Genomic DNA, 24265 nt, shown 5'->3' with positions numbered 1-24265 from the left:
TATAAATGAGATGGCTAACACATTTTTCTGTAATAGCATAGCCAAAATAAGAGCTTAAATTATAATTTCATAGCTAGATTTACTTCGCCATCAGCGAAGTGAACAGTAAACAGGAAAGACCTCCCTTTCAGAACAAAGGGAAAGAAAGTTTTAAAGTAAGAATATAGGTTTCCTCATGGGCATTGTCTGCCTCAACATAAACTACTACAGAACATGCCTGTGACTACAGACTTCTAGTTTAGGCCACTGAAGATTAGAGATGAGACTTGAGCACCCCCTTGACTTGCATCCTCTGGTCTGCTTTAACAAAAACCAGGAGGAAAAGAAAGCTAGGCATCAGAAGCAATGGGTGGCAGTCTATTAAATGTAGTTCTGTACAGTGATCTGCCCTCAAGGAGACCCAACAGGCCAGTCCACTGCAGTGGCTTTCAATGTGGCAAGCCTGGGCTTCAGCAGAGCTCAGCTTGTGGAGAGCCCCGGCAGCTCTGCCAGCCAAGAGTTGGATCACTGGAAATGGACCTGCCCTGGAGTTGAAGGACGCCCAGGTCAGAGCCACAGATCTTATTGGCTCTAAGCTGAAAAGCCCTTCACTCTGCCCAGCTTTCAAAGTGACCACTGCAACTGAGGAAATGGCCAAGTAGGGTCAGTAACATTGTAAGCAGAGCTGTATATTTCCTGTTGGAGTTGCCACTTGCCTTTACCTGGCCAGCTCTCCTCCCAGGCCAGCTAGGTAATGGAAGTCAACAGGGTGCCTTCCTCAAGGAGGTTCACACCTCCTGTAGGATGTACCCTATGAAGAGATAGATAAGTCTGGGCCTCATAATTTACAATGCCTCAAAGCCCACCTGATTATTATCAAGCCCCTTCCATCAGGTTCTATTTGCCTCTCAATCAGAAAACTTATTTGTAGCTTAGACAGCACCTTTCTTAGCTTCTCTAATAACAACTCTGTCCTCTGTATCTAGCCCATTTGAGCCTCATTCCTTTGTAATCATAGCCTCTACTCTACCACCAATGGCTCTACTCCCAACCTGTGTGTACTGATGGTCCTCTTCCCCACTTAATGTTGTATGATTGTTCAAAATTTCTCTACAGACAACCCCCACTATCTGCAAAAGTTAGTGGCCTTTCTCCCAGTCTTGGCTGGAATCAGCTTTAAGCTACATCCATCAAACTGTCCCCACAAGGGTCCAGAGACACCCCCACCACCACCATTTCCTCTCCTCTATAAAATCCTCTCATTACCGTTTATGCTACTCTTAGGCTCATTGGTTACTATTCTCACCCTGTCTTCTATACTACAGTGTCTAAGTGTTTACAGCAGGCTATAATGGAACAAATGAAGGCCTTCAGCAACCAGGCAGTCAACCAAATGCTGCTACAGGGATGTACTCGGCTCCCCACACAGGAGACAGCGGCTTGAGACATCGCCCCATGCCAGCGAAGAGTACATCATCGCCCCATGTCAGCAGGAAGTAGCTCTAAAGACAGATCATCGTCCCTCTACCCCTCTTGGACTTTTGGGACTAATGTAATCCCATACAACTCCTGCTTTATAAAAAACAAAAGGGGAGAATGTTAGGAAACTGGAGCCGTTGGCCGCATGGCCCAGCTACCTGAGCCAGGCTCCACCCTCATCCTAATGGGATTGGATGCTCCTGCTTCCCTGCCCGCCCTTAGGCAAAGTTTTAAAAGGGCCTGTTCCTGAACACGTGCTCTCTCTTGCCCCTTCTCTCCAGCTCTCTCTCGGTTCCTCTCTCTAGCCTCCTCCTCTGGTCTCTTGGTTCTGCTCTCCTCTCTCCTCTGTTCTGCTCTATCTTCTCTCCTTGCTAGCTCCTCTTCTCTCTGTTTCTCTCTCTTATACTCTCTTTCTCCCTTTTTCCTTCGCTGCCCCTTCACTCCGTTCTGTAGGTTGTTCCCAATAAACCCTTTCCCTTAAAAAAAAAAAAAAAGAACCAAATTGATGTGCCTTGTGAGTTCAGGTATTGCCTTTCTACTGAGATACCTACTGTAGAGATCTGCCTGTCTTTCTATTCCAGGAAATACACTGGCAATCAAAAGCCAGATGGAAATTCAAATACTATTTGATTTTTTTTTCTTTTTTTAACTTTTATTTTATAAATATAAATTTTCAAAGTACAACTTTTGGATTATAATGGCTTTTTCCCCCCATAACCTCCCTCCCACCTGCAACCATCCATCTCCCACTCCCTCTCCCATCCCATTCACACCAAGATTCATTTTCAATTATCTTTATATACAGAAGATCAATTTAGCATATACTAAGTAAAGATTTCAACAGTTTGTACCCACACAGAAACAGAAAGTATAAAGTACTGTTTGAGTACTAGTTATACTGTTAATACTATTTGATTATTGTAAGCCAATTACATTCCTTCCTTACTGCATTCCTGGACCCAAGTTTCAGGAAATTTATTTTTTCCAAGTGATTGTGTGACACAGGTAGGGAATACTCAATATAGATGCACAAAGTATTTGGAAAGGCAATAATCTTGAATCTATTTCTGCACAAAGCTTCAGACTGTGGGACTGTTTTGGTGAAATGCCATTATCACAAGTTCTCAAGTCAAGCCAAGAGTACAAGATTTGTGTTCATAGCAGTCAGTTGCTATTACAAAAATATTAATATATCAATACTATCATGGTAAGTGATGCAACTACAGGAGGGTATTTCAAAAAAGTTTATGGAAAATGGAATTAAAATTAGAGTTTATTCTGGTGCAAAAAACCTGAAATCTATGTACACTTCTTCTTCTTTTTTTTTTTTTTTTTTTTTTTTTTGGCAGGCAGAGTGGACAGTGAGAGAGAGAGACAACGAGAAAGGTCTTCCTTTTTGCCGTTGGTTCAGCCTCCAATGGCTGCCGCGGCCAGCACACCACGCTGATCCGATGGCAGGAGCCAGGTACTTCTCCTGGTCTCCCATGGGGTGCAGGGCCCAAGCACTTGAGCCATCCTCCACTGCACTCCCTGGCCACAGCAGACAGCTGGCCTGGAAGAGGGGCAACTGGGACAGAATCCAGCGCCCCGACCGGGACTAGAACCCGGTGTGCCGGCGCCGCAAGGCGGAGGATTAGCCTAGTGAGCCACGGCGCCGGCTATGTACACTTCTTTCATAACACACATTTCCATGAACTTTTTGAAGTACCTGATATTAGAGTACCTAGAGCAACCAATAAGAAGTCTATGCAAAGTTACATACCCCAAAATACTATAAATAAACCAAGAAAAAAATCTTTTAAAACATTCCAGTAAAAGAGAAATAGACAGGTTAGAAATAGAGAAAACAAGTAGAAAATAACTCATAAAAGTCAAAACATGTCAATAATTACCTTAAATGTAAATTATTTAAATATGTAACTAAGAAAAAGAGGTTGGCAGAGTAGATTTAAAAAAAACATACACACGGCTGGCGCCGCCACTCACTAGGCTAATCCTCCACCTTCGGCGCTGGCACACCGGGTTCTAGTCCCGGTCGGGGCGCCAGATTCTTTTACGGTTGCTCCTCTTCCAGTCCAGCTCTCTGCTGTGGCCCCGGAAGGCAGTGGAGGATGGCCCAGGTGCTTGGGCCCTGCACCCGCATGGGAGACCAGAAGCGCCTGGCTCCTGGCTTCAGATCGGCACAGCGCCGGCCATAGCGGCCATTTGGGGGGTGAACCAACAGAAAAGGAAGACCTTTCTCTCTGTCTCTCTCTCTCACTGTCTAACTCTGCCTGTCAAAAATAATAAAATAAATAATAAAAAAACACACACACTGTCATGATGTGGTAACTACAAGAAACTCATTTCAAATACAATGACATAGGGAGGCTAAAAGTAAAAGAATGGCAAGGGCTGGTGCTGTAGCGTAGTAGGCTTATGCTTAACCTGTGGTGCTAGCACTCCATATGGGCGCCGGTTCAAGTCCTGTCTGCTCCACTTCTAATCCAGCTCCTTGCTAATGGCCTGTGAGAGCAGTGGAAGATGGCCCAAGTGCTTGGGCCCCTTCATCCACACAGGACACCGGGAAGAAGCTCTGGCTCCTGACCTTGGATTGGCCCGACTCCGGCCATTGGGGCCATTTGGGAGTGTACCAGCAGATGGAAGACCTCTCTGTCTTTCCCTCTCTTCGTCTGCCTCTCAAATAAATAAACATTTTTTAAAAAGGAGGAGGAGGTGTGGGGATAAAAGAATGGTGTAGTGGGAAGACACCTCCATCCTACATCAAAGTGCCAATGTTCAAGTCTCAGCTCCACTTTCAATTCCAGCTCCCATTACTGTGCACACAGGAAAGAGATGATGGCTCAAGTATTTAGATCCCTATCTCCCATATGGAAGACCCAGCTTGAGTTCAGGGCTCAAGTTCACTCAGCCCCAGCTGTTGTGGGAATTTGGGGAGCGAATCAACAGATGGAAGATCTCTGTCTATGTGTCTCTCTCTCACTCTGTCTCTGTCACTTTGCCTTTCAAATAAAATGAAAATAAATAAATTAATCAAAAATTTTAAAACTCCACAGTGGAATGTCACTACACATTCATAAAAATGGCCAAAATAAAATATAAAAACACCAACCAAATATTGGTGAAGCTGTGGAGAAACTAGATTATTCATACATTGCTGGTTGAAATGTAAAATGATATAATACTCTAGAAAACAGTTTGGCAGCTTCCTAGAAACAATATGCAATTACCATTTGAGCCACCACAACTGCCCTCCTAGACTTTCATCTCAGAAAAAAACAAAACAAAAAACTAATGTCCACACAAAAACTTGTACACAATGTTGTAGCAGCTCTACTCAGAACTGCAAAAATCTAAAGACAAACCAGCTGTCTCTCAACAGCTGAAAGGTTCAGTAAGTTGTGATACATCTGTACACTGAAATTCATCTCAGGAATAAGATTTGAATAATTTGTGCTCAAATCCTCAAGGAAAAGTCATTCTTTGCATTAATTTTTGCAATTTTTCTTATAAACTTGAAATTATTTCAAGAAAAGAAAAAAGTGGGGTCAGCGTTATGGCTTAGCGGGAAAAGCTGCCACCTGCAGCATGGGTATCCCATATGGGCACTGGTTTAAGTACCAGCTGTTCCACTTCCAATCCAGCTCCCTGCCAATGTGCTTGGGAAAGCAGCAGCAGATGGCCCAAGTCCTCGGGTCCCGGCACCCATGTGGGAGACCTGAAAGAAGCTCCGGGCTCCTGATTGGCACAGCTCTGGACATTGCTGCCATTTGGGCAGTGAAGCACTGTATAGAAGACCTCTTTCCCTCTGCTTCTGCTTCTGCTTCTGCTTCTGCATATGCCTCTACCTCTGTGTAACTCTGCCTTTCAAATAAAAAAATAAATCTTTAAAAAAAATAAGAAAATAAAAAAGTAACAGGCAGACCCTGGCTGTTGTTGATGGTTTGAGAGTAAACCATGGCCGGCGCCGCAGCTCAATAGGCTAATCCTCCACCTAGCGGTGCCGGCACACCAGGTTCTAGTCCCGGTCAGGGCGCCAGATTCTGTCCCGGTTGCCCCTCTTCCAGGCCAGCTCTCTGCTGTGGCCAGGGAGTGCGGTGGAGGATGGCCCAAGTGCTTGGGCCCTGCACCCCATGGGAGACCAGGAGAAGCACCTGACTCCTGGCTTCAGATCAGTGTAGTGCACCGGCCGCAGCGCGCCAGCCGTGGCGGCCATTGGAGGGTGAACCAGCGGCAAAACGGAAGACCTTTCTCTTTGTCTCTCTCTCTCACTATCCACTCTGCCTGTCAAAAAAAAAAAAAAAAAAAAGAGAGAGAGAGAGAGAGAGAGAATAAACCAGTGGATGGAAGATTCTCTCCACCTACCCCCCCCCCCATCTCTCTGCCTTTCAAGTAAAAATGAAAATAAATCAATAAGAAATTTTGGACAAATGACTCTCAGGTTTCTATCTTAGGTGTCTGGAGACCAGTTGAGCCTGAGAATATTCAGTTTCACACATTAAATACAATTTCAGTAAGTTTAATGTGAAAGAAGTTTGCGTTTAATATTCTATATTAATTTATTAAGGTTATCTTGACAAATTCCTTTATTCTTGGCTAAACACTAAAAGTTGCCCGTGGTCAAATGGTTTGGTACAAGAATAAGAACAGAAATTCTTAGTTTCATTCATTCCTGGCTCTAATTTTACACAGAACACTTAATTTCTTCAATGCTTGCTTTTTCATTTACAAAGCATTACTAATAATTATAGTCTGCAAAGTACTTTCCTCAGGAGAGTCATGATTCGAGTGCAATTAACTGCTTCTAATTTTTCAAACATAAAATCCTACTTGATATTAGTAGAAACACAGTGTCCAAACTGTTTCCAAAAAGTAATTATTTTTTTAGAGTCATCTCAACTCATTTTAAGGTAACTTTATGAATTGGAGATCAAATTAGAATTAATTAAGATAAAAATAATATTCTTGAACAATAGTCATCATCATAGCCCAATATTATCTTTTTTTAAATGGATTTATTTCATTTTAGTGTATTAAGTGGAATATTTGAACATCCTTATCTCGACTGTTGAGAAGAAGGATTTTTTTGGTTCGAATTGTTTATTTATTTATTCATTTGAAAGGCAGAGGCAGAGAGACAGACAGAGACAGAGAGCTTCCATCCACTGGTTCACTCCCCAAGGGACTGCAATGGCCAGAGCTGGGCCGATCTGAAGCCAGGAGCTAGGAACTTCTTCTGGGTCTCCCATGTGGTTACAGGGGCCTGAGGACTTGGGCCATCTTCTACTGTTTTCCCAGGCCATAGCAGAGAGCTGGATCAGAAGTGGAGCAGCCAGGACTAGAACCGGCGCCCATATGGGATAGCAGCACTGCAGGCGGTGGCTTTATCCACTCACCAAAGCCGACCCAATATTATCTGAATAGGAAAGTTGAGCATCATAAGGAGATAGAAGAAGTAAAAATAAAAGCCAGTTCCTTTATAAAACTTCACAGTTGGCGATAATATCGATATCCATTCTTCTTGCAAGCAGCTGACAGAATTATATATAGCTCCAGCATGAAATTAATAAATTCATGACAAAGAACAGCACTAGACAGAACAAGAGATTCTGCATTGGGGTGTTAGTGTCAGACTTGAATGCTGAAGACCATCTTGGGACTGTGTCTTAATCTAAACGGGGCTGACCCAGAGTCAGCATTCAGGTAGACCCTGGGTCCAAACAAGACACTTCGTGTGGCCATTGGGAAGCCCACTTCTCCACCTCTTCACAATATCTTTCAGGTTATTCTTCAGAAGACTAGGAGCTGAAGGAGAAAACAGTTCATATATTCACCACCTCTCCTCACAAAAAACAATCATTTTATAATATAGTAGTTTCTGCATGTTATTCCTCTTCCTGTTTTAGCATGAGTCTTTCTTTAAGTAGACATTCATAAAATAAGTCATTAAGTCATGACATATGTTTTTAGTAGCAGAAATAGAAGATGCTAGTCCTTAGATATGCCTGAATAAAATTCTACAGTCTCTGTGCTAAGTTGAGGGGCTCAAAGAATCATTACTTTAAGTTTTACTGTATATAAAATAAATACAGAAAAGTATACAAATTCTAAATACATACATATTAAGTTGAATATATGTTGATGAATAATAAAAAGGTGACCAAATCTAAGTATCCAACAATCAAGTCAAGAAATAAGAATCAACATAAAACTTAATTCAAGGTTAAAACAGGTCTGAATAGTGATGAATGATTGGAGTTATTATCTTGGAAGGGGTAGACCTGCTGGGATGATAAAATTTCCCCTATCTTGATCTAGGGATGGTCATTATGAGTGTTTTCCTAAGTAGGAATTTTGTACATTTGCTATTTGTGCATTTTTCTTATTTTAAATCAAAACATGTGAAAAAGCTTATGGTTTTTCCTGTGTGTAAATGAACTCGTACAGCCTGGGTCCTTCTGTATCTTGCTCGGTTTTATGTTTGGGAAATTCATCCACATGATTGACTATGGTTGCACTTCATTTTTACTGCCTACTGTTCAACTGTATGAATATACCACAGCTTATTTATCCAGTTTGGGGCTAAAATGAATAGTGTTTCTGTATATGTCTTTGGGTATATATGTGTACATATTTCTGCAGGGCATATATTTAGGAATGAAACTGCTGGGTTTTAGTGTGTTTGTTCAATTGGGTTTACTGCCAAACAGTTTTCCAAAGTGGTTGAAACCATTTTGCCTCCTTACTATGGATATATGAAAGTTCCTTTAGCTCCACATGTTCATCAATAGTAGTACTGTCAGTCCTTATAATTTTAGTCTCCTGGCAGGTGTGTAGAGTGTCTTTTATTATTATTTTAATTATCTTGATTACTGAGTTTGAGTATTGTTTTCACATATAGTATTAGTAGTCATTTTGTGAAGTCTGCTCAACTCTTTAGTCCCTTTTTTAAAATAGCTTACCTTCATTTGTCTTGCTAACTTGAAAGAGCTCTTTATATGTTCTCGATATAAATCCTGAGGCACACCTTTCACTTCTTAACAGTGTCATTTGATAACTAGACATTATTAATGTTAGTTCAGTCTAATTTATCAAGATTTTCCTTCCTGGTTGGTGTATTTTATACATTTTTTAAGAAAAAGTCTTCATCATGGTCATGAAGATGATTTCTATTTTTTTTTTAATTTGAAAGGCAGAGTTTCAGAGAGAGGGAGGGAGATACAGAAAGAGATCTTCCATCCCCTGATACATTCCCCAAATAGCTGCAGTGGCTGGGGCTAGTCCAGGCTGAAGCCAGGATCCAAGAACTTCACCTACATCTCCCACATGGGGGCAGGGGCCCAAAGACTTGGGCCATCTTCCACTGCTTTCCCAGGTACATTAGCAGGGAGCTAGATAGGAAGTAGAGCAGCCAGGACTCAAGTCTGGCACTCTGATAATGGGATATGGGCATCCTGAGTGGCAGTTTAACCTAATGCACCACAGTGCCTGCTCTATATTGTTTTTTAAGAAGTAGTTTTCAGGGGCCAGCATTATGGCACAGTGTCCCAGATGATCCATTTCCAATCCAGCTCCCTGCTATTGGCCTGGAAAAAACAGCAGAAGATGACCCAAGTGTTTAGGCCCCTCCACTCACATGGGAAACACAGAAGAAGTTCCTGGCACCTGACTCCTGGCTTTGGACTGGCCCAGCCTCAGCCACTGTAGCCATCTGAGGAGTGAACCAGTAGATGGAAGATCTCTCTCTCTCTCTCTCTCTCTCTCTCTCTCTCTCTCTTTATTTTTCTCTGTCTCAGTTTCCTATGTTACCTTTAGTACCTTCTTACAATTAATACACAATTTTCTAGAATCTAGTTTTCTATTAGACATACTACATAGAGTTCAGATATCATCTCCCTCAACCCATAAGGACAATCCAATCAGCTATATTTACTGAAGATTCCCATCCAACCTGAAGTATCACATTCGTCATAAATCAGGTGTCTGCAAGTCTGTATATGTTTCTGGGCACTCTATTCTGTCCAATGGTCTATTTATCTATCCTTAAGTATAGGCTTATAGTAAGTTTTGATACCCAGTAGCAAGTCCTGTTTTGCTCTTTTTCAGGACCGTCTTGACTATTTTTGGCCCTTTTCATTCCCATATAACTATTTTAATCAGTTTGTAAAAACCCACCCAAACAAGCAAACAGAAAGCTTGCTAAAATTTTTACTGGGGCTGTATTAAATATACAAGTATAGATCCATTGGAGGAGAACTGTATTCCAGTCCATGAACATGGTGTTTCCCTCTATTTAGAGTTGAAAGTAAGCTACAGACATGGTGCCACTTTTTAGGGAGTGAACAGGACTTGGCTCCCCAAACTCATGGAGCTGTTCAAACCTCTGTCTTAGGTTAACATTTGATGGATTAAGATGGAGACTTGATCTAATTACAACACTTGAGAGGTAGGCCTGGGTAGACTGCCTTCAGGTCACTGGGGACTTGCCCTCCCAAAGTAGTTCTTGTGAGAGGGTTGGTTACAGAAGCTGAGTGTGCTTCCTGTGTCCCTTTCTCTGCTCCCTGACTCACCCTGTGATCATTCCTTTGCACAAACTCTGCCACTGCCAGCCCCCTCCAGACCCTGGACTAATGAGGCCACCAGATCTTGAATTAGGAACTTCTACACTTTCAAAATAGAGCTTTTCCTTTCCAACAAGCGCCTCTCAGCTACTTTACAGTAACGAAAAACCAGTAACACTTTACCTCTAAATACTTCAATGTATATTTTGAAAAGACAATGACATCCCCCTATATAACAATGGTACACCTAATAAAATCAGGAAATCAACATCAAAATACTTGATACAGTACTATTATCTAATCTGTACAACCTATTCACATTTCATCAAATATCTAACTACTACTGCCCCTTGTATCAAAAGAAAAAAAGAAGTGTGTTTTATTTTCTTTCTGTTTTAGTTTTATTTGATTGTGGATTTGGTTCAGGATCCAATCTAGAATCACATATTACATTTAGTTGTCATGTAAAACAGGAAAAAGAATTTTTTTCTCCCAGAACTCAGAATAAACAGGATAATTCTATGACCCCTGGTCACCAAAATGTGTAGAAATTTCTCCCATCAAGCACTCTTTCCTTCAGTGGATTCTCTAGTGCGGTGTCCTATAATTCAATTCAATTAAGATGCTATCTTCCTGGAGATTATGTCAGACCCCATTGGTTGAGGGCTCAGTCCCACAAGACGACACTCACTTCTGTTGCAAATCACAGGTTCAGGCCACCAGTACTTCTGTCCAAATGGCTACAAGCCAACATTCCTTCAATTCCCTCCTTAGGTCCAGTTAATTCACTAGGATGGTTCTCAGGTCTCAGGGAAAACTTGCTAACACTTGCCAGGTCATCATGAAGGATATTTTTTTAAAGATTTTTTTTTATTTGTTTACTTGAAAGTCAGAGTTACAGAGGCAGAGGCAGAGAGAGAGAGAGAGAGAGAGAGGTCTTCCATCCACTGGTTCACTCTCCAGACAGCTAAAATGGCCAGAGCTGCACCAATCCAAAGCCAGGAGCCGGGAGCTTCCTCCAGGTCTCCCATGCAGGTGCAGGGGCCCAAGGACTTGGGCCATCCTCCACTGCCTTCCTAGACCATAGCAGAGAGCTGGATCTGAAATGGAGCAGCCGGGTCTCAAACTGGTACCCATATAGGATGCCGGCACTGCAGGCCGCAGCTTTACCCCCTAAGCCACAACACCAGCTCCTCATAAAGGCTATTTTAAAGGATACCAAAGAAAAATCGAACTAGAGTCAGGGAGGAGAGGAACCACCTCTCTGTGCCTGCCACCTCCCAGCATTGTTGTCACATGCTCATAGCTCAGAAGCTCATCAAATCTTCTTGTTCTAGAATATTTACAGAGCTTGATTCCCAGCTCCCCGCTTTCCCAAAGGTCCGGGAGAAGGGCTGAAAGTTCCAACCCTAACTCTTTATTGGTCTCTCAGGTGACTGGATCTGTCCTGAGGCTATCTAGGGCTCCACCCTGTCACCTCATCAGCATAGTTCTATCACTTGGGAGATTCTAGGGTTTTAGAAGCTCTATGGCAGAAACAGGACAAATAACAAATATGTTTCATATTATACCACATCATTTCTCTTTAGTCTTTATTCCAGAATAGCTCTCCAGTTTTTGTTTTGACATTTTTTAAAGGTATTTATTCATTTGAAAGCCGAGTAGCAGAAAGAGGGAAAGACAGAAAGAGATCTTTGATCCATTGGTTCATTCCCCAAATGCTGGCAATAGCCAGAGCGGGGCACATCCAAAGTCTGGAGCTGAGAACTCAGTCTGGAGCCAGGAACTCAATCTAGGTTTCCTGCGTGCAGCAGGAACCCAACTACTTGAGCCATCATCTGCTGCCTTCCCAGGTGCATTAGCAGGAAGCTAGATTGGAAGCAGAGGAGCTGGGACTAAGTCCCAAGCATTCCAATATGGGATGTGGGAATCCTAAACAGCTGCTTAACCCACTGTGCCACAATGGCTGCCACTTGTTTTGATAATATTTTTAAGAATACAGGCCAGGGGCTGACACTGTGGCACAGCAGATTAAGCTACCGCCTACAGAGCCAGCATCACATACAGGTGTCAGTTCAAGTTCTGGCTACTCCATTTCTGATCCAGCTCTCTGCTGATGTGCCTGGGGAAGCAATGGAAAATGGCCCAAGTGTTTGGACCCCTGCACCAACATGGGAGATCAGGATGAAGCTCCTGGCTCCTGGCTTCAGCCTGGCCCAACCTTGGCTGTTACAGCCATCTGGGGAGTGAACCAGCAGATAGATCTCTCTCTCTTTCTCTCTCTCTCTCTCTGTATGTGTGTAACTCTGCCTTTCAAATAAATAAATATTTTTAAAGAAATATAAAATAGCCGGCGCCGTGGCTCAATAGGCTAATCCTCCACCTTGCGGCGCCGGCACACCGGGTTCTAGTCCCGGTTGGGGCGCCGGATTCTGTCCCGGTTGCCCCTCTTCCAGGCCAGCTCTCTGCTATGGCCAGGGAGTGCAGTGGAGGATGGCCCAGGTGCTTGGGCCCTGCACCCCATGGGAGACCAGGAAAAGCACCTGGATCCTGGCTCCTGCCATCGGATCAGCGCGGTGCGCCGGCTGCAGCGGCGGAGGGTGAACCAATGGCAAAGGAAGACCTTTCTCTCTCTGTCTCTCTCTCTCACTGTCCACTCTGCCTGTCAAAAATAAAAAAAATAAAAAAAATGAAAAAAATATAAAAGTTTAAAAAAAAAAGAAATATAAAATAGAGGCTACTTATTTTGTATAATAGGCTCGATAAAGCTTTATCTTATATCTTCTCATAATTAAATTGAGTATGCATTTGGAGCAAGAAAAAAACATAGACATGACCTTATGTCTTTCTTGGTGCATACTCACAAGTACATAATGTCAATTTTCCCCTTCACTGGTAATATTAATTTTGATAATTTGATTAAGGTACTGTCTTCCAGGTTTCTCAACTGTAATCTATATACCCTACTTGATGTGTCATAGGGGTTTCCATTTTCTGATTATTGGGAATATATAGAAAATCAGTTGATAAAGTACATTAACCTGATATCTTATAACTTTATTAGATTACAATTTCTCTGTAATTTTTAATGTTTTGATTCATTTAAAAATCTTTTCACTCTAATAATTTTTCTGCAGATTATTTTTAATTTTTGAGATAAACTATGTTATTTCCATAGAATGACTATTTTTCCTCTATTTTAAGACTATACATTTTATTTTGTTTTCTTGCCTCTTGTACTTGCTAGAACAATATTAGATATGGTGAAAGTGGATATCTTTTCCTTGTTTCCAACTTCAGGGGGAAAGATTTTTATATTTTACTTCTTAGTGTAATATTTGCTATAAATTTTTTGTAGGACCATTTATCAGATTAGAGATCTTTTCCTATTAGTTGGTCCTAGACTTTCATTTTTCAATTATAGAGATACATGCATACTTTTATACATATATGTGTAATGGCTTTTCTGCTTTTATTAAATTGATATTATTTTCCCTTTTTCTGTACATATATTTAATTATATTGATTAACATTTTAATGTTAAACCAACCTTACATTTCTGAAATAAACCCAACCTAGTCATATACAATTGCTGTGGTCTTTGCTAGGTCCTTGCTTTTAAGGCTAAACACAGTTATTCCAAAATGATTTTTTAAAACCTAACTATAATTTGGTTTAATGGTCCAGGTTAAGGTCAATTTTAGTTAAGTGTTTCCACTTCCTTTTTGCCTTTTCCAGAAACTAGAGACTATGTGACAAATCACTCCAAAAATTAGTGGCATATAATAATAACAATAATTTTCTTCACCTCTCATGGTTTCTATGCTAAGAATTCAAGAACCTCAGCTGGGCAGTTTGGCTCAAGGTCTCTTAGATGGTTGGGTTGGCTTATCTCAACGGCTTCTTCATTTTACATGCCTGTGGAGACTCCAATAGCTGGAAACTATAACAACTGGGTCTCCTCAAAAATATCCATTCCCCAAACTGGGGGTGGGTATTGTGGATCAGCAAGTTAAGCCTCCACTTGGGGCAACCACATCCCATATCAGAGTGTCTATTTCTAGTCCTGGCTACTCCATGCTTTTGATCCAGCTTCCTGCTAATGCACCTGGGAGGCAATGGATGATGGCCTGAGTACTTGCAACCCTACCATCCACATGGGAGACCCAGATGGAGTTCCTGGCTCCCAGTTTCAGCTTGACCTCACCTAGGCTGTTGGGCATTTGAGGAATGAACCAGCAAATAAAAGATTCATTCTCTCTCTGTCTCGCTCGCTCGCTCCCTTTCTTTTTCCTCCCCCTCCTCCTTCCCTTCCCTCTCCTCCCCCTCCCCTCTCCCCCCCTTCCCCTCCCTCTCCTCCCCCTCCGTCCCCCCCCCTTCTTCTTCTCTCTATCCTTCTCCTTTTCTGTAACTCTGCCTTTCAAATAAATAAATAATCTTTTAAAAGAAAAATCTCTAACTCATGTGGTATCTCCAGCAGGGTGGCTTCAGGGTAGCTGGACTCCTTCTAATGCCGCTCAAACAAGCTGTGCTGAAAGGGAGAGGTAGGACAAAGCTGTACCGCCCTCTTTATGACCTAGGCTTAGAAGTCCCATAGCATCATTCCATCATACTCTTTTGGTTGAGGCAGTTACAAATCCTACTCAAATTCCAAGGTTGGGAAAACAGACTTGACTCCCAATGAAAGAATATTAACTCACACCATAAGGAGCACACGTGAAAGGAGCTATACTCTACTGCTGTGGCCATCTTTAGAAAATGCCCCCCACAAGCGCTGCAGCCAGCTCAGACACCATCTCTGCTATTACATCCAGCTCTAACCTGTCTGCACGAGGTCCCTAGCTCCTTTTTTGTCTCTGACCCCACGGACAGAGGCCAGTTTTTACTTCAATCCCCTTCTTGCATAGCCACACACTGGAGTCAAGTTTGTCCTCAGGATCAGTCTCTCAGACACCCTCCTGAGAGTTTTGGAGAGTGAGGAAGAAGCCCAGTGGGCTTGAGAAATGAGTGTGCACATCACTAAGGCTAGAGAAATGCCACCACATGCTTGGGACAACTGGACAACCCCTGAATGTACCTTCCTTACAATGTTCCAAGATGAAGCTCTTTCCCAAGTGTCTCAAACATCTCAGTGAAGGCTTCTGCCCCCAGAACTGTGTCAGAAACTAGTCGTGCGATGCTAAACGAAGAAGTCACTCCTCTCCAAGGGACTCACAATGGCCAGAGGCACCTGTCAATTTGTCGGGAGTATCATCCCAAGGATATAAAGAATATTTGAAGATGTGAAGGCAGGAAGTGTGCGCTTTAAACAGATCCTCACTACCTTAGAGCAAAGATACTCTGGACCCTTAATACCAGGAACAATGCACTCAGTTTCATTTTTTGTGCAAAATCTCATTTACAAAGTATTAGGCCCATCAGGAATTTCTTGATATGAAGCCCCTTTGAGAGAGGACCACTCAGGCTGAGTTGTCAATGTACAGACCAGGAAACACACACTGAAGAGACCCTGCAATGGACTGGAGCTTGTTTTCCTCAATTCACAAGACAGAGTCAGGAGTTGGAGTAGCAACAAACTTAGCTCCTCAAGAATTTGCTCCAAATCCTGAATTAATTTTCACCATTCCAACAGACATACATTAATTTGATTTTCTAGCTATGAAATATGGGCATAGCAAATGCTGTGTAAAATGGAAAATGCTTTGGCAATGTCTGATTTATTCTAAATGCCAGAAATGCAACCGGCAAGGAAATCTCCTATGAGAAGTCTTACAAAGGTGCTAAAGTATTTTCACAACAGCCTTTCGTGGAATCCAGAGCAGTAGCAGTAATTCCTGGTAGGACTGTCTTTTCCTGCACTGCACCATAATCTATATTGGACAAAGAACCTGTATACCTGATTGATTCAGGAAATCAAAGTAATAGGACTGCCAGCGACAGTGCGGTCAAGTGATTAGAAGAAGGCTGGTTGAAAATTTAAACACCCTTTTTACTCATTAATCTCCAACTGCTAAAGACAAACAAAAAGCAAAATTAACATGATTGTAAACTAAGCACTTGTGTCCTGTGGCTACCGTTTGGACCTGCTGAGAGAGAATGAGTTGATCAAAGCAACTGAGTTCCTAAGAACTGTGGCACCACTGCTGCTCGGAGGAGCTCACAGCCAGGAGCCATTACCCAGCCTGTTTCAGGAACAGGTGAATACCGTAATTAATCTTGGCTTCAATTTGGAGGGAAGCAGAAAACCTACCTCCCTGTCTGCTGAGTTTCCAAGTTAATCCCCTGAGTTCTGGGGAAAAGTTTTTAAATTGGTCTAAAGGCTTTTTCTGCCCTTCTGAATGTGTGGAGAACACACAGTTGGGAGGGGATGCTGAGATCCCCAACTTCAGGCGGTTAAGACGCCTCCCAGGAAAGCTGTTGATTGCTACCTTGCTTGGTTTGCGGCATGTAAGCATACAAAAACTCTTCCATTGAAGTTAGCAGGTTTTAAAATGTGAGAAAGTACTCTGGGACCCACGGAGCTTCACCCCACAAGTAGAAACCACGAAAATCCAGAAACTTGAAATTGGAGTCGTTCTCAAGGGCAAACTCACCTAATCAATGGGTTCTGGAATTGTTTAAAGCATGTCCAAGACTTTATATACTGTTTTACATACAGGCTTGCCTCCTTTTTTACATTTTTTGTGTTTTTATGTGTATTTTTTTCATTTTTTTTAAAGAAACTAATCGCATAAACAAAATACAGTTGTCCCTCAGTACCCTTGGGGGATTGATTCCAGGCAATCCCCCACCCCCGCCACCTCCTACTTCCCAAGGATGCCAAAATCTGAGAATGTTCAAGCCCTTCTATAGAACGGTGTCATATTTGCAGCCAATCTAGGCACATTCTCCAGTATATATTTCATATCATGTCTAGGTCACTTCTAATACTGAATACAATGTAAACGCTATGTAAATAGCGGTTTCACTACATTGTATGGGGGAAATGACAAGAAGAAAAAGTCTGCACATGTGCAATATTTTCAGTTGCATTTGTTCGAATCCACGGATGCAGAATCCAGGAATTCAAAGGGCCAACTGTATCTGAATCAGCAATGGAAATTTCATCTTAGAAACACTGAGGAATTTGTACTAAAACTCAATGCTCAATGAACTGGGTAGCACAAAACAAAACAAAACCATGGAAGTTAATTTTTCCTCTAAAAGGAGACCAAAAAAAATTATAAGTATAAACAAGAAATGCTATAAGAGTCCCTCTGACATCCATAATATGGAGAAATAGAAGCCACTCTGTCCCGGGCTAAAGGAAAACTGGGTTGAGAAGCCTTTTAGGAATTGCAACACTTGGGTGCCCCTCCCTCTTCTGGCACCCTCAGTGAGGGGCTGAGGTCTCAAAGAGGTACAAATTAGCCAACCTCACATAAAACCCTAAAGAATTGGCTACTTTGCCCAGCCATAACATCCACATTTAGAGATATAGCTTCAGGTGTGACTCCACCCCACCCTGCTCCTGCTCCTGCTCCTCCACTACAATTGCATATCATGTCACTGCATTTCTTAAATGTCATTACTGCCAGCTTATTTCTTCTTTATTTCATCTGACTCTGATGTCATGCTGATAAAATCTGATTGGGAATCTAAATTTCTGACAACCTCTAACTCAGTTCCTATGTGTTTCAAATCAACTGAGCAAGGCTAGATGTGGGCTTGTTCTGTCTCTCCACACAGCGCCCTCCACCATGTTGTGATGCAGCAGAAAGGCCCTCACCTAATGCCAAGCAGATGCTGGCACCATGCTCTTGGGCTTCCCAGCCTTCACAACTATGAGCCAAATAAACATCTATCCTTTATAAATTAATTTAAAAGTAGAACATGGATGGCTCCCAATGGTGATTACAAATTCAACCATGGGTTTTATTTTTGTTATTCAGAATGAGTAGGGAGTCCCTTCATGGGTGCTATCTGTTGTGAAACAGAGTATAGGATGAATTCAGTTTGGGATAAGAAACAGGTTTAATGGGGAAACATACAAGCCAAGGGTCAGCAAGAGAAACTGATTTGGTGCTAGATTCTCCTAGCATCCCAGAGACAGGGATGCTGAGGCCAGGTGCTGGATATATTCCAGGCAGGCACATGCCCATCTTCAGCTGACTCCTTCTTAGAATAAAATTATGAGAAAGCAGTCATGCCAGAAGGCAAACAAAGGGACTACTTAGAAGCAGCATGGCTAACTTTAAGTGCCAGCTCTTAAGAATAGTTATCTGGGAGAGCCATCTATCCAGTACGTGAGGATCTCAGGGGCCCTTAGCAGTTCCAATCCTTTAAAATAGGACACAGCACAGGAGAGGGAAGAAGAAGAGGGGTGGGGAGTAGATGGGAGGGTGGGTATGGTGGGAAGAATTACTATGTTCCTAATGTTTTAAGTATGAGATACACGCAAATAAGTAAATAAATACGTTCCAGTCCTTTCTCATAGGGGCAGAAACTCATCCAGAGATGATCTAAATTTGGACACCACTCCTCATACTTATACTCACATCCCATTACTCATACTTATTGTGCCTAGCCCCCAGCAGGCACAATATGCAGGCAACACCAGTTGGTGCCAGAGTTCTCACCATACAAATTACCGTTTAGTTTCAATATGACTGCTACCACAAAGACCCAATGATCAATTATAATACTGTTAATAATAGGATAACCAGAGCTTCATTATGTGCCTCCTGGTGTGATGCAGTGTGTAGCCTGAATCTAATCAAGCCTTTAGTTCCAACTTCTAATAATAGAAAATACCAAGATTATTGTTAAATGAAACAACAAAAACACAACCAGAAGAGTCTACAAGTTGGGACATCCCAAATAAAAATTAGCCTGTTGTCTCCAAGTCAGTGTCATAGAAAAAAAAAAATCTAGGCTTGGGGCAGGTGTTTGGCACAGCAGTTAGGATTCTGCTTGAGATACCCGCATCCCCTATCAAAGTGCCTAGGTGTGAGTTCTGGTTCTCCTTCTGATTCTAGTTTCCTGCTAAGCATACTTGGGTGAACCAGAGGAAGGAAAATATCTGTCTCTCATTCTCTCTGTCTCTGCCTTTCAAGTAAAAATAAATGAATAAATAAAATGTTTTTTAAAATCTTGCCAGAATGTTGTAGACAAAAAATGCACTTCAGGATATTGATATTGGAGGAGACTATGCATGTGTGAAAGCAGGTGGTATATGGAAAAAAATCTCTGTACCTTCCTATTAATTTTGCTGTGGACCTAAAACTGCTCTTAAAAATAAAAGTTTTTTTTTTAAGATTTTATTTATTTATTTGAGAGGTAGAGTTTCAGACAGTGAGAGAGAGAGACAGAGATAAAGGTCTTCCATCCATTGGTTCACTCCTCAGATGGCCGCAACAACCAGAGCTATGCCAATCCGAAGCCAGGAGCCGGGTGCTTCTTCCGGGTCTCCCATGTGGGTGCAGGGGTCCAAGCACTTGGGCCATCTTCTACTGCTTTCCCAGGCCACAGCAGAGAGCTAGATTGGAAGAGGAGCAGCCGGGACTAGAACTGGCGCCCTTATGGGATGTCGGTGCCTCAGGCGGAGGATTAACCTACTGCACCATGGCGCCAGACCCAAAAGTTTTTTTTTTTTTTAAAGATTATTTATTTGAAAGGCAGAGTTTGGGGGGAGAGGAGGGAGAGAGAGAGAGACCTTCCATCTGCTAGTTCACCCCCAAAATGGCTCTGACAACTGGAGCTGGGCCAGTCAAAAGCCAGGAGCCTAGAGCTTCATCTGTAAGTGCAGGGGTCCAAGCACTTGGGCCATGTTCTGTTGCTTTCCCAGGCCATTAGCAGAGAGCTATATGGGAAGTGGAACAGTCAGGACTGGAACTGGCCACCTTATGGGATGCTGGCACTGCAGACCATGGCTTAACCTGCTGAGCCACAACACCCAGCCCCAGCATTTTTTTTTTAAATACATTTCAGAGACACAACAACTAAATGCAATTTTATGGTTTTTGATTGGCTCCTGCTATGAACGAACTTGGTGCAAATGATATTTTGGGATTAACTAGAGGAATTAGTGTATTAATTATGACTGTGTAGGAAAGTGTCCTTAAATATGTGTGTCAAAATCTTTACAAGTAAGGGGCCGGTTGGCCAGCACCGCGGCTCACTTGGCTAATCCTCCGCCTGCAGCGCTGGCACCCCAGGGTTCTAGTCCCGGTTGGGGCACCAGATTCTGTCCCGGTTGCTCCTCTTCCAGTCCAGCTCTCTGCTGTGGCCCGGGAGGGCAGTGGAGGATGGCCCAAATGCTTGGGCCCTGAACCCGCACGGGAGACCAGGCAGAAGCACCTGGCTCCTGGCTTTGGATTGGCGCAGCACACCGGCCACAGCACACCGGCCACAGCACACCGGCCGTAGCGGCCATTTCGGGGGTGAACTAACAGAAAAGGAAGACCTTTCTCTCTCTCTTTCTCTCTCTCGCACTGTCTAAATCTGCCTGTCAAAAAAAAAAAAAAAAAAAAACAGTAAGGGGCCGGGGCCGGTGTTGTGGCATAGGGATGCCTGTGATATTGACATCCCATATGGTGCAGGTTGGAGACCCAGCTGCTCCACTTCCAATCCAGCTCCTTGCTATTTCTCCTGGGAAAGCAGCAGAAGATGGCCCAAGTGCTTGAGCCCCTGTACCCACGTGGGAGATTCAGAAGAAGATCTGGGCTCCTGGCTTCTGCCCAGCCCACACCCTGGCCATTTTGGCCATTTGGGAAGTTAACCAACAGATGGAAGATCTCTCTCTCTCTCTCTCTCTCTCTCTCTCTTTCTCTCTCCCCTTGTCTCTCTGTAACTGTCTTTCAAATAAATAGATAAATCTTTTACTAAATAAATACATTTTTAAAGGTAAGGAGCCAGGACATTAGGCATATAGTATGATCACATTTTTTTTTTTCAAAATTAAAAATAAGAAAAAAACCTCTGGTATGTGTTTATATGCGGTTTGGGACATATTGAGAAAATTCTGGAAGGCTAGATACACAGCTGTTAACAATGATTCCCCTGGGAAGTAAAACTGGAGGGAGGGATGGAAGGAAAGGACAGATGTCTGCTCTTTTTTACAAGTATGGGTTATTTTTGTAATTTGGAAAATTTTAGTTTAACAAATACAACAATGTATACCGTAAATAAAAAACTGAAAATATCCTTACTGAAACAAGGTTTAGGGACTGGCATTAAATTACAGGTATATTAACAAAGAGAAAAATAGGAAGAAAAGCAATCAAAACAGAGCCACTGTACAAATTACATACAGGAAATAAATACATATTGCTGTGATACTGACTTTGACAATCTGGTGTAAGTTTAAAGCAGTCTTTGAAACACCTTAAGATTTTCCTGAATTAGTAGAATTAAAAACAGAGTTCATTTCCCTTCCAAACTGCTGCAGCAGAGAATAGTAAACAAGGCATTGTATGAGTGTATAGAGAAAATAAGAAAGAAATATTTCAAAAATAAACACATAAAAATAAAAATAAAGAGATAAGAGTTATGGTAATCCATGTAAATAAGAGTTAAGTTGATTGCATCGTAGTGTGCCTGGCACTGTGCTAAGTGCTCTACACTGTGCAGATAACAGGATCAGACTGTAACTGTTTCTGGCTTCTGTGTCTGAGACAAGGCTAATCCTTTGTCTTAGTTTTCTGTCACTGCAACTAAAATAGCTAAGAGAAGCTAACTTAGAAAGGAAAAGGTTCATTTTGACTTGAGTTTTGTAGTTCCCAGTCCAAGACCAGGTGGGTTCCATTGATTGGGCTCTCTGGTGAGGCAGGAGGATGGTGGAGCAGTAGAGGAGTGATCACATGGTGAGAGAGCAGCTAGCTGGACTCAACTCACTTAGATAACCAGCCCTCTTGGGAGAACTGCCTTCCCAAGGGCATGCCCCCAGTGCCCTAAAGACCTCCCACTGGGGTTACCGCTTAGACACCATAACTGGATCAAGTCTCCACCTTTAATCCATTAATCATTAACATAAAACTTTGGGGACCACATATTTAGCACCTGGGACCTTGAAGAAACTATAATTCCCTAAGCTGTGGGGCAGACAGGTACAGGTGCCCCAGGACTGGATACACACACTCTACCCTCCCTCCCGTGGGGCCTTGGCACCATCACAAAAAAGGCTGGCATTTGGGGGGGCCAGGACAACCCGACTATCTGTTAGCTTCGAAGAGTAACAGTTAACTCAAAAATTACATTTTTGAAAATAAAGTGTCTTCCTTATATGACTGAATTTTTAACTTGAGATCCATATTGACTATACATACTAGGGTAGTTCAAAAAGTTTATGGAAACTGCATACTATGAAAAAAGCATGCATAGCTTTCAATATTTTTGCACCAAAATAAACTTAACCTTTTAATTCCATTTTCCATGATCTTTTTGAAGTGCTGTCATAATTGGGTTAAGGTCACACATTCCTGAGTATGGCTCCCTCCTGACAAAATCTTTTCAGCTGCTGGATTATGTTTTTTCATTTGATTTTCTTACAATCCTATTATTCTCATTTATAGATGAGGAAAATGCTTTTCTAAGCCTAAGATTTTTTCTCTGTTTTGTTTTTGATGTCACCAAACTAGAAAGTAGCCAAACTAGAACTCAAATTTGAGTCTATCTTGTAGCAGAAAATCCCACGTTAGCTACCACTCTGCTGTCTGGAATTGGGTTTTACCTTCTCCCTACCACCTGCACCTAACCCCTACTCTCAAATCTTGCTAATTTAGGCCACATCTCCTGTTCTAAGCGGGTGCTTTTGAGGCCTCAAGTTTAGGTGGTCTTCTCTAGGGCTTCCTTAACACCCTGGCCCAATCTGTGTCACAGCCCATACCTTAATTTTCTGTGCATACACCCCCTCCACTAGACAGCGAACTCTGGAGGGCAAGAGTTAAATACCTCTAGCACCTGACATGGAGTAGGCGTTTAAGTTTCCAATAGAAGAACATCACTAATATGTGATTGCTCTCACTTAACTCTGAACTTCCTAAGGTCAAAGAATTCCTCAGGTTTTATGCACCTTCACTGGCGCCTAGCAATGCCCGACACAAATCAGGTTTTCAGTAAATATTCTGGATGAATGAATAAAACATTCAGTAAAGCACTCTCATCCCAAGAGCAAGCAGCTCAGGTCAACCTTTGAGATGATTTAGTGAATAGCTGAAATTACTTCCACCCTTTAACCGTTTTAAATTGATCACTATTTCCCATTTTCATCGTTGCATTCACACGGAACACAGTCTGAACTATTTGAAAGTGTAAGATTTTTGTTCCGTCTTGGATTTATCCTATCGCAAAGTGCTAGCAATTACTTTGAACCTCTCGAAGCTAAACGCCAAGACGTCATCAATCAGGGGGTGGCACTTAAAAAGCGAAGTCAACAGCCTCCGACTCACAAGCCCGCTTTTCCCCGGCATAACTGTATTACAGCCGCACGATCCTAGGTGTGACTCTCTCCTGACTAAAATCTCCTCAGCCGCTGCATTGATGACGCTCATGTCAACCACCGACGCGGGAAGAGTTAAAATAGTACCTGCTAAGGAAGACCGCTGGTTTGTTTTTTTTTTTAAAGAACATGTTATGTGATTTCATTCGAGAAACAAGGAAAACATAGTTCCAAATTATCTTCCAAGCGGTTTGCCTGGTTAGACAGTCCACGGACAAAGAAGACCACTCGCTTCCACGCACCGGCGTTCGGAGCGTGAGAGCCCTCAACCCTATGGGCGGGGCCGCCAGAGCCACCGGGGACCCGAAAGCCGAGGGGGTGTGGTCGAGGGCGGGCCCAGGCCTCCCAGGGGCGGGGCCGTGGCGGGCGAGAGGCAGGCTGGGAAGGGGCGCCATATTGGCGTCGGCCGCGCTGTATTGTCATAAATAGAGCCGGTTTTGTGGTGTTTTCACTACTCGGTTGGATGCCTCGGCCGTAGTAAGTGAGAAAGTGAGCGAGCAAGCGAGCAAGAAGCGACGGGAGGAAAGTGGACAAGGGGAGAAGGAAGAGCTAGAACTAGACTTCAGAGCGAAAGACACTCGCGGGAGAGGGAGACGCAGGAAGCGATGAAAGAAATGTCTGCGTAAGTGGTGGGGGACGGCGGTTGGGGGCGAGGTGGAGAGGGGTGAGCTGAGGTGGTCAGCCCAGGGCTAGCTCTCCGCTCCTGCCGCTCCTCCGGCGCGCTGCTCACGCGGGGGTCCCCGGCCGGACTCCCGGCCGGCGGCTGCAA

At 42.9% G+C, this 24265-nt stretch overlaps 1 protein-coding gene across 1 annotated transcript in view; it reads left to right on the top strand.

Moving 5' to 3' along the window:
* Positions 1 to 23856: 23856 nt before the first annotated feature.
* The window catches only part of PAPOLG (poly(A) polymerase gamma), a 43017-nt gene continuing 42608 nt past the window's right edge, over positions 23857 to 24265 (top strand). Inside the window, exon 1 of the mRNA XM_002709855.5 lies at positions 23857 to 24118. Coding sequence (XP_002709901.1) covers positions 24102 to 24118 — 17 coding nt within the window. The 5' untranslated portion in view covers positions 23857 to 24101. The remainder of the gene's footprint in view (positions 24119 to 24265) is intronic.

The sequence above is a fragment of the Oryctolagus cuniculus genome, chromosome 2, assembly GCF_964237555.1.
Source record: "Oryctolagus cuniculus chromosome 2, mOryCun1.1, whole genome shotgun sequence".
Taxonomy (NCBI): domain Eukaryota; kingdom Metazoa; phylum Chordata; class Mammalia; order Lagomorpha; family Leporidae; genus Oryctolagus; species Oryctolagus cuniculus.
The sequence above is the reverse complement of the archived record's forward strand: the minus strand, read 5'-3'. Positions and strand labels throughout refer to the sequence as shown.